The following is a 10,929-nucleotide window of genomic DNA, read 5'->3' on the forward strand; positions in this document are numbered from 1 at the left end:
ATGAGTTTATTACTCTCATTTATATGCTTATTTGAGGGATTTCAGTATTATAATTATGTATTGTATTATTACCCATACCTGTGGCATTATTATGATATGTGTGTGCTTTGGTATATAAAAGTTACCTTGTGCAAATGCAGACAGGGATGACATTACGAGAGCAGGATGAAATACCACAATGGGAGTAGATGTATGGAAGTAAGGTCATAAGGGTACTTGCGTTCTGTTTCATGTGCGACTCATGATCATACACACCTGCACATTCAGACATGCACCCACGCTCAGTTGCAATGACTTCCAAAATACGGTGACCCTAAAACTACCCGTTAACTTCAGCTGAACTTACAGTTGACAGTTAAGTGTACATTGAACAAGATATATTGTTGAGCATTGTTTTTGCTAAATTGCCACAGTTGAAGTAGGAAGGAAAGACCTTAACTGATCATGGGTAGGATCGTCAAAAAACCTGAGATTTGATTGGTTGTAACGAAAGTACTCAACCGTCCATGGGTAGGGAGCACCCGGGAGATTTGAATTCCCATTAGTGGAAAAGCTAATGGAGGTGTGCTAATGTGTAAATTTGGGTGTTAGGAAGTGTATTTAAACTGTGTGCTAACCTATACTCAGACACTCGAATGACCTCTTTTGTTACTGCTGCTGTAACAATAAACTGATTTGCCTAAAGACTTGAGATCTCAGACTTTATCTTTTGAAAAGTTTCACTTAATAACTTTAATATTTTGCAGACCAGAATCTTTTTTTCACAACATTAACAAACAAAAATGAATATATAAGCTAATGCATAAGCTTATAACCATAATTTTTATTCTTTTTATTAAATGTTTTTATATTTAAATCTTTTTTTTTTTTTTTTTTAAATGTGAACAAGCCATAATTCATAAAACATTTTCCCTCAAACCACATCTACTTTAACATTCATTCATTCCTTCATTTTTTCCTTCAGCCAAGTCCCTTATTTATCAGGGGTCGCCAGAGGGGAATGAACCGACAACTTTTCCGCCGCCCTTCCAGCCACAACTCGGCACTGGGAAACACCAATAAACAAGCACTCATACACTACAGCCAATTCTTATTTACCCAATTCACCTATAGCCTTATAGGTGAATTGTTTCTGGCCTTACAATCAAACTGCAAGCAGACTGTTTACATTTCATCCAGTTTTAACACACTTACCCTTTCATGAGATCTGTAGAGCTCATTGATGTCAAAGTTTTCAATGTTAAGGTGCAGTTTTTCTTTACAAAGTTCACAGGTAGTGATGGCCTCCAAGTTAGAACCTGGGAATCAAAGATGTAAAGATCACTTGTACAATCTAAGCAATATTTAAAAAAAAAAATTTATAATTCCAGGATCCTCATTCATCTAGTCTCTTATTTCACCAAATTAGTCATCATGAAAGCTTTAACTGCAGTTTACTTGTACTTTGGTACATTTCCCAGGACCAAAAGTAACAGTGTTAGCACTTAGTACTGCCACAGGTTATTGATCATCACTCTTCAAATGTTTGAAATATGTGAACAGTAAAGAAATGAGTCTCCTTTAATCTTAAAAGGAAAACCACTTTTTTTGGAAATAGGCTAATTTTAAAGGGTCACGAAACACCGAAATACATTTTTGGAGTCATTTATGTGTCCCACACTGCTAAAAATACTAAAAGGACACGCATATATTTCACTAAAAAAGTTAAACTTGGTTCTTTTTTGATATTTTGAGCAAATTGGTTCTTCTGGTTTGAAAATAAATTCAGAGGCTACGTCATGGCCATTAAAGTCACCTAGAGTTATAAGTCCGAGTTATACATTACCATAAGAGTTTTGATAATTGTCCTATTTTTAAATTGACACTTCTGTATTTACATTGTGTACAAAGACCAACTGAAAGTTATAATCGCCATTCTTTTAGGCCAACATGGCTAGGAACTATACTCTTATTCTGGCATAAAAATCAATAAACTTTATTATGGTTGGAGTAGGCACAATGATATTCCACAGCACTTAAAAATTATCCCCAGCTAGGTATCAGCACCGCATACAGGTTTAAAAACTCATTTTACAATTGTATGGAGGGAGATGCTAAGGGTCTAATCCAATTCAATGACTTAAGCTAAGCCAAGCTAAAAGTGCTCACACCAGACCTAAAGACCGGCTGAATTAAAAAAATAAAATAAAATGGCAGAACTCAAGCTGTTTAACTCTAGGGGACTTGTAAAATCAGCCTATCCCCCCTACCCCAAAAAGTAGAATGTTCCTTTAACGTTTTTATTTGATCCATCTGCATTTCACACCGTTATGCACCAACAGAGTCTCGCACTGCACAGGAAATGAACCCTAAATCCCCTTTGTCAGGCTGAACTTGAAAGTGGTTCCTTTCTCACAGCAGATCAAACAAATGAATACACGCTATATAAAAACCTAATTTCTGGCCTTAGGGGAGAAAAAAAAAACCATACCAGAGCTGATTTTGGAGCGGAGCCATTTCTTAATGCAGTCCTGGTGCACATACTGCAGGCTGCCTGTGCACTTGCAGGGTTCGATCAGAGGGTTGGAACTCCACTGCTCCCCCATCTGACAGATTCGGCACAGATCACCCTCCTCCTCATCAGATTCCTCCAACAGCAGGCTAAAAGCAAGAAGCAATGTGAGGTCGATACACAAAAGAAATCAAACAAGGAGTACTAAATCCTAGAGTTTAGATTCATCCTTACTTAAAAACAAGTGAAGCAGCTAATCTAGATTTTCACAAGATGCTTCCAGAAAGACGTGTAGCAGCGGGCTTAATTTGGAAGGTGGATGTCAAGATTAGAAACTTTGTTACAGTGCCTATTAATAACTGTTTAAAAAAACTAATGAATAATGTGCACGTCAGCACAGACGCACATCAGAAAATTGCAGGATTATGATGATTTGTGGAACTATATGATCTTGTGATTGTGGGTTTGGGTACTAAAGTTTAAAGTAAGTTTAAACTGGATGAAACTTCTAATTTACACATCAAGATAAGGTTATCCAGCTGAGATTTGCAAGAACAGATTGGGATAAGGTCTTTGAATCATCTGATAAAATTTCTGCATGATCAAAAGAGATCGAACCAAAATAATCTATATTTTAGTGAATCTTTGACAGTATAAACACATTTAGGAAAGCACTTGAAAATCCTAGGTTTCTCTATATTTATGGTTTATAGTTAAGCTTCTGCAATTTTTTATATTATATATACTACTGACATTTCTTTCCAATTTAAGCTAAAGATTACATCATTTAGAGCTTTTTTGCATAAAAATGTTTCCAGACATGTTTCCATTCATTTTTAAACAACACAACATAAATCATTTAAAGGTTCAGAAGGTCATTGTCTTTAGACACGTTTTGTTGTGCTGGTTTAAAGTATCTTCACATTTAAATAGTACTGATTAAAGTTAATGATCTAAATCAGGAATCAATCCCTGGAGGGCCGCAGTTCAGTTTCAACCCTAATTAAACACACCTGATCAAACTAATTGAGTCCTTCAGGCTTGTTTGAAACCTATAGGTGAAGCTGCGGTCACACTGACCTTATCCTCCCATAGACTTCCATTCATACGCACGCGAATGCGTCAGACCGGAAACCCAGGGTCATGCAAGATTTGCAGGTTGCGGCGGTGCAAAGTTTAAGCTTGGTGAACTCTGACCTGCGAAATCGCATCACTTGACTGCGTGAGAACAATCGAGGATCAAAACATGACATCTCTAGACAGAAATTTGAAGCATGGAGCAAATTGCTCGCTTTTTAAATGTCTAATCATCTAGTTTAATCCCGTCCCTTTTCGCAGCACCGTACGACAGAATTTTGCCCACACAAACTCAAGTGTGACCACAGCTTAGGTGTGTTGGAGAAGGGTTGGAACTAAACTGTGCAAGGGCTGCAGCCCTCCAAGAATTAAGTGACATCCCTGATCTAAAATAATTTTATGTAATTTTATATTCTGGGTTTAATCAGTAAGATATAAGACTAAAAACACGTTCATCCAATTAAATATTATCAGGGCAATAATTCCCATAATTCTGAGTAGCCCGAACTATCAGTCAACAAATGTAGATTTGTACAATTGCACATATTTGTTCCCGCAGATCTGTCGATGTGTGTGCACAAGCACCACAGTCACTTGGACATGAGTGACAGCGGGGGGAAAAGAAAAAGAAAAAAAAAAAACAATGCTGAAAACTTTTTAAAATCCTGAATCAATATTGGAGTTACTTTTGCACGCAGGTGGAAGGACCACACCATGGCTGAAGTATTTCTTTTAGACAGGTAATGTCCTGTTTTAAAACGATTTTAGTCACGCAAAGCTGATGTAGACTTTGTTGTTTTACGAATGGGTTATATGGACAGAAGTGTTGCCACTGAAATCTTTTGGCAAACGATTGATGTGGCTATTTTCAGTTTCATAAGGGACCTTTTACAGAATCGATAAAGTAGATTTTAAATAAGTTTAGCAACAAAACATTAGTAAAAAGTGCTAATCCACCATAGCCTCCTTTACGGAGCTGAAGTTGCTTTTATATTCACATAAGTTTATTTTTGAACATTGACAACCTGTGACGCACTCCTTATATTGTTTTCCATGTTACTTTTATTATTCGGCCTGAAATAGCATGCAAGTACGGCTTAGTAATAAGTATAATTCCTGCCCGCGGCCGGTCAACCTCTTAGCATACAGTAGTCGCACATGAGTGAGTGAAACCAGCGATCATTCCACAAAAAAATAATATTCCACATTATGACAAGTTTTGTTTGAAACTACACTACTGAAAACATGCTAGATATAAAACAGTTATTCGTTCAGAATAAAGTACTACAAAGTTTTCTAACTGGCGATTGACATGATCTAGTGGTCATCTTTAATGTGAGCACATTCGTGATTTCAAGAGGCGTGGCCTTGGACGGCAGGGGTGGGGTTGTATTTAAAAGATATTATACTAACCGGTTAGCATTTAGGCAGATCACCTACTGCACCTTTAACTATACATGAGATAAAAATTCATTACAATGAACAAATAAAAACTCTTGCCAACTATAAGTTGAGAGAAAATTAATAAATAAAATTTGAAAAATGTACTTCGACCTTAGTAGAATAAACCTTAATTTTACTGTTTTGGTTATTGGTTATTGAAATTTTTTTAAATATTGCATTACTTAGAGAAAGTACAGAGACAGAAGAAACGTTGAAAATCTTAAATTACTTAATGCATTTAAAAATGACTATTAACCTTGAAGTTTTTTCAATCTTAAAACTCTTTAACATTAACCAGCAGATTTCTGCCCAAATATTGTTAATGTGACCACAACTTTGCCATGTTTTACAGACCACATTCTCCACTAGGGCTGCAGGATCCTGGAATTAGATACCAATCGATACAGAAATTTAAAAAAATGTCCATTTCACGCAAACATTTGAGCGCAATTGAGAATGTTTTTAAACAGTGCTGAATTGCCATTGGCTTTACATGCTAAACAGAAATTACTGTGATTGGCCCTGAAGCCAGTTTACTGAATGTAACCACAGATAACAGGGACACTGAAGCGTTTCAAAGCTGCGATTCATCAGCGGATTGCTCATATGTCAGCTTAAAGACAAACTAGCTGATCGACATAACATTGAAAAGCTTTAGTGTCCCGGTATCTGTAGTAACACTCAGTAAACTGGTTTGGTAAACCTTTACGGCCAATCACAGTCATTTCTGTTAAGCATGTGAACCCAATGGCAAATCAGCACTGTTTAAAAAATGTGCTCAAATGTGAACATTTCAAAATTTCTGTATCGATTGGTATCGAATTCCAGTATCGTGACAACCCTATTCTCCACAAGGAAAACCAACCTTTCCTGAATCTTTCGCAGTCTCTCTGGGTCTCTGGATGGGGCAGGCTTGTCTTTGGGCTGCTCATCAGCTTGACTCCTCCCCTCGACTCCAACACCAATCAACACATTCTCAGGCAAACGGAAAAGCGGGCTGTTCATTCCCCTGCCCATGCCGTGGCTCCGTCCTGCCAAATGGGCTCCATCCTGCAGGAGTGATGCAGAGAGTGCAGAGGCTCCAGAAGAGGGTCCTGCTGCAGCCCCCTCCGAGGACTCATCCTCATCATCATCATCCTCATCATCATCATCTTCACAATGTGTGCCCTGATCAGGTGTTTTACGACCATCTCGGTCACCCAGGGAGAACTGGGGCGAACGATGAGGGTCCATGCGCGCGCTTTCATCACGGCCTTCCCTCCTGCGACGGGAGAACAGTGGGGTACATCGGTTCCAGTTGAGCCAGGACAGGCCAGCTGGAGGTCTGAGGGACTCCTGTTCAGGCTCTACATCAGTGCTCTCCTGGACGGGTGCAAGAGATGGTCCACGTCTGCGCAGGAACGAAAACGCCTGAGCGGGATCAGAGTTCCTCAGCTCCGCTTCTAAATTCTCTCTACTAATTGGAGGAGGAGCTTCAGTGGGCGGGGCTTCATCTGGGCTAGAGTCGTAGGACCTTGAATCGGAGGCAGTGCTGGCAGTGGAGTTGGACTCCTGACTGGAGCGTCGGGAGAAAAGGCGGGATAGGAGACGCCTGGTTGTTCCTCTACCATCCGATTCTCCTGTATTCTGAGCAGGCAGTGGAGTAGGAGCAGGGCTAATGGAAGGTGGGCTGGAGGTACAGGCAGAGAGAGCTGTGTAAGGGGTGGAACTCCAAGATGAATGGTGGGAGGTGTCCGATACAGAGGTGGAGGTTCTAGTGGAACTGGAGCGTGGTGTATCCCGAGGGAATAAATTAGACTGGTAATCAGAGGTTAGCCTTTGGGAGTTGCGCTCTAGAGGAGAGGGGATGTACTCGGATGGGATGCGGCGACTAGATGAACTGTTCTCTCTGTGGGACGAGTACTGGCTATCTTTGGGTCGAGCACCTTGTGCATAGGTAGAAGCAACACGTTCTGAACGATCTGAAGCACAAAAAGAAATATAGTATTAGCATGATGGTCTAAAACAGTGTTTCTCAACCACGTTCTTGGAGGACTAGCAGCTCTGCACATTTACCACATCTCCTTAACCAAACACACCAGATTAAAATCATCAGCTCATTAGCCGAGACTGAAAGACCTGGGCTGTCTCCGAAATCACATACTTCTATACTATATAGTAAACTAAAAACAGTATGCGAGTCAAGTAGTATGTTCCAATTCATAGAATTCGGAAAAAAATAAAATAAAAAATAAGTATGCGAGAAGTACCTGGAAAACCTACTACTTCCAGCAAGATTCTGAAGTGTGAATCTGATGGATGCTAGGCTATCCCATGGTACAAAGTGAGAGAATTTATAAATGGGAGAAACGATGCAACTGACGCAGGTAAGTCATGCATTTATGACAATTGGAGAATGTAGTATGTCCAAGTTCCATACATACAATACACAACATAAAACACGACCGTTAGAGAAGCAAATTCAAATGTAGTACTATGGTTGGGCGATGTCAACCAATTAAGCCTGGTGTATACTTCTGCGTCAAGTGACCAGCGTAACTCACGGTGCAGGCAACGCGCGCAGCTGTGCATTTATACTTCTGCGCGCTGTCTCTGTTGGTCTGCATTAACACTTCCGAAACGCTACTTGGCAGTGAGGTGTAAATGTTGCTCTGTGTCGAGTTTCTTCGCCTCTGTTTTGCTTTCCTGAACACTTCCTGGATGTACAAGTGACTCAAACTCGATCATTTTGAGGCAGGAACCGGCGGACGTGCAACAACTTTAACTATGAGGTAAACACAAAACAAAACTTTCCATCCGGAGCTCCTTCACGGGACTCCACACTTGTAAACAATCGCTCGCGCCATTCGCGCGGCTCTCGGTCCCGCCCAGACACATCAGCGCTACCAAGCCGACCAACCACAGAGCTTGTGCTACGCGTTGTTGCGACGTGTAGTTACATTTTTTGAGAGGCGCACGTCAGTGACGCCGACGGCCACGGCGAAGGGCTATGCGTCAGCGCCGTAGCATACGCCGGTGTTTGACGCAGAAGTATAAATCAGCCTTTAGGCATTGCATAGTGTCTAATGTGAAACATCACAATGGTTGATGGCATCGTTGTTGTAGGCGGCATTGAATTAATTATTTCTGAATAATTAATTAATAACAAATTAATTATTTTTAGCCTACCGTTTTAACTACCTGACATGCATGGTCTTTGTTTTACCCATACCCAAATCATAAATAAATAAAAATAAGTAACACACAAACTACCACATGTCAATCACTTGGGTGGGTCACGCCGATCACTTGACGCAGAAGTATAAACCAGACTTAAGTATGTATTTTTCACGAGCGGGTTGCTATTGCGACAGGGGCAGGACGGAGGGTTTTGATGCCAGCTCAGCATCGTGATGTCTATCGGCCATGGCATCATCTATCGATCCAACCATATGTAGTACCAACTCCAATAGTAGGCAATTTCGGATGTAGCCATGCAATTGGAGTGACAGACAAAGTAGACATCCAAAACATGTTGGTAGTCCAACAGGAACATGGTTGAGAAACACTGGTCAAAAAATAAACAAATTCTAATGAGGTAATAAACAGCATCAGCTTATCCATACAAAATCTAAATCAAAAATAAGATTTCTGCAAATGATTTAAAAGCTGCATTTCCATACTTTGTTCAAAATAACGAAAATGCCACTTGAGAAAATATTTTCATAAAGAGCTGATGCCTTTACAATGAAGCCAGTTTAGTTTATGCCAAGTCTGGGTCCAAGAAATCATAAAATCAGATTGGCTTTTAGGCTGCATTTGCCAAAACAGTGATTTAGAATGAAAACGATGCTTGTTCGTAATGGGTTTTAACTGTGTTTTTCTATAAAGATTGCAAATAGCCACACATCAACTTTGTTTGCATTTCAGTCAGTCTATACTGAAATGAAACACCAACATTTCTAAATTAAAATGGGGTATTCAGTATTTACACAGGTCAAATTTGCCTGAGTAGTATTGTCACCAGGCCTAACAGTAACAATGCGTTTCCACTAGACGTCAGCTCCGCGCTTAGTGCCACTGCTATGGGGCATGTCAAATATAGAGCAGAGAATGACTGTTTTAACCGAGGGTCTGTTCTTCATATCTCGCTTAAATAATCCAAGATGATTTTCCAAATCCTGGATCTTTTAATCTTGATAACTGATCTCTGGCTAATTTAGTTCTTGAAACAAGTTCATGAATCAAAAATGTCTGGATGAACTGATCTGAGATCGCTGCTTGTGTTGTGAAGGACAGATCTATCGATCCGCGAAATCACGATTAACAATGCAATGATTGGCTGACAGCACAGCAGCGTAATGACATCATCTAATTAATATTCAATTATCCATGCGAGCAAAATTACATTAAATTCGTAGTAAACTGTTAAATATGATACAAAATAACTTTCCACATTTGTTGTGGGCTGCAGGCTTTACACATTCATGTGTCCAGAGTACTTAGCAAATTATTTAGTTTTACTTTAGAGCGGATTTTCTTTATTATAGTAGCCCAAGCCTATTTAAATTTCTTAATTATTCAAAAATTCTTAAATATTCTTAATTATTTTTGCATCCAAAAAACTATTTGAAATCAGTAAAGATGTCTAAATGATGAAAAGGTGTCTAAACCATTATTCCTTTATAGAAAATAAATAAAATAATAAATCAACAGTCGGATATTGGCCATGTCTTCTATCATACAAAAATTGTACTAAAGCTGGGTCAGATTGCTCACTGAACTGCAAGTTTGGTTTATATACATTTTTTTTTTACTTTAAACTTAAACTCAAACTACATTTATCTACTACTGTAGCATTCTGTACACACTTTCAGTATCACCTTTGCTTGAAATGACCCGATCGAATCCTGTTGGAAATAAGCCTGCTCCCAGGTTGGAACTACCAGGACTGTTACTATGACAACAACTGTCGGATGAGTTTTGAAGAACAAAACGATCCTGGATTGTGTCAAATCATCAATAACCAAATCCATCTAACGGAGAAATCGAGTATGAAAAACAGACCCCAGGTGGAAGACAGCGTGTTGTTTACATCACATGCAAGAAATGATCAATGATTAAACACACAGGGATGCACGGTTCAAGATGTTTGTGTCAATGGGAAGGATGGTAATCCAGTTCCGCAAAAATGCGTCAACATCTTGCCTTGCCTACTTTTTAAAGAGATTGGATGTCCCTCAGCGTTTTTTGCTCAACATTTGCATAGTCTAGGAATGGCCAACTTTTCTAATGCTCTCAATGCTTTCTCCTTACTGCATAAGAGGTTACAGTCAACTTTCACACAGATAAAATGAAAATGCTCTCTCTGCAGCCCTTGCAAAGTGCCAGTTAAAATGCACTGTCAGAAAATGTATGCGTTTAAAAGGAAAAGCACACCGCTTAAGTTGATAAGTGTTATGCCAAGTCAGTGTTTCTCAGCCACAATCCTGGAGGATCACCAACACTGCATGTTCTGGATATCTCCTTTTCTCCATCACACCCATTACAGGTCTTTCAGTCTCTGCTAATGAGCTGCTGATCTCAATTAGGTGTGTTTGGTTAAGGAGAAATGGAAATGTGCAGAGCTGGTGGTCCTCCAGTAATGTGCTTGAGAAACACTAATGTAAGTGGATGCATTTTTCTGTATAGTATAAATATGAGTGTGTGTGTGTGTGTGTGTGTGTGTGCGTGCATACACAATGAAGATGTCAGGCTACTGGGCCGGTAACTGGACTCCCCCAGTGAGGACAGTCCTGAATCCACCCTCTTCTCCAAATCTCTGCGGGCCCACAGACCCTCTGATTGAGTGGACACCGAAGAGGATGAAGATGAAGAGGATGATCTTGACAAAGGACTAATGCTAGATTTCCATGAAGAACCTAAACACAAGGATAACT

The 10,929-nt window shown here is 39.6% G+C and overlaps 1 protein-coding gene across 2 annotated transcripts in view; it reads right to left on the minus strand.

Annotated features, from left to right (window-relative positions):
* marchf7 (membrane-associated ring finger (C3HC4) 7) overlaps positions 1-10,929 on the minus strand; it is a 31,346-nt gene that overhangs the window by 3,851 nt on the left and 16,566 nt on the right. For both annotated transcript variants that reach the window (NM_001114580.2, XM_005165760.5), the window contains exons 5-8: positions 10,729-10,911; positions 5,877-6,972; positions 2,471-2,640; positions 1,195-1,298 (exon numbers count right to left, since the gene is read on the minus strand). In NM_001114580.2, the coding sequence (NP_001108052.2) occupies positions 1,195-1,298; positions 2,471-2,640; positions 5,877-6,972; positions 10,729-10,911 (1,553 nt within the window). The remainder of the gene's footprint in view (positions 1-1,194; positions 1,299-2,470; positions 2,641-5,876; positions 6,973-10,728; positions 10,912-10,929) is intronic.

The sequence above is a fragment of the Danio rerio genome, chromosome 6 (assembly GCF_049306965.1).
Source record: "Danio rerio strain Tuebingen ecotype United States chromosome 6, GRCz12tu, whole genome shotgun sequence".
In the NCBI taxonomy this organism is placed as follows: domain Eukaryota; kingdom Metazoa; phylum Chordata; class Actinopteri; order Cypriniformes; family Danionidae; genus Danio; species Danio rerio.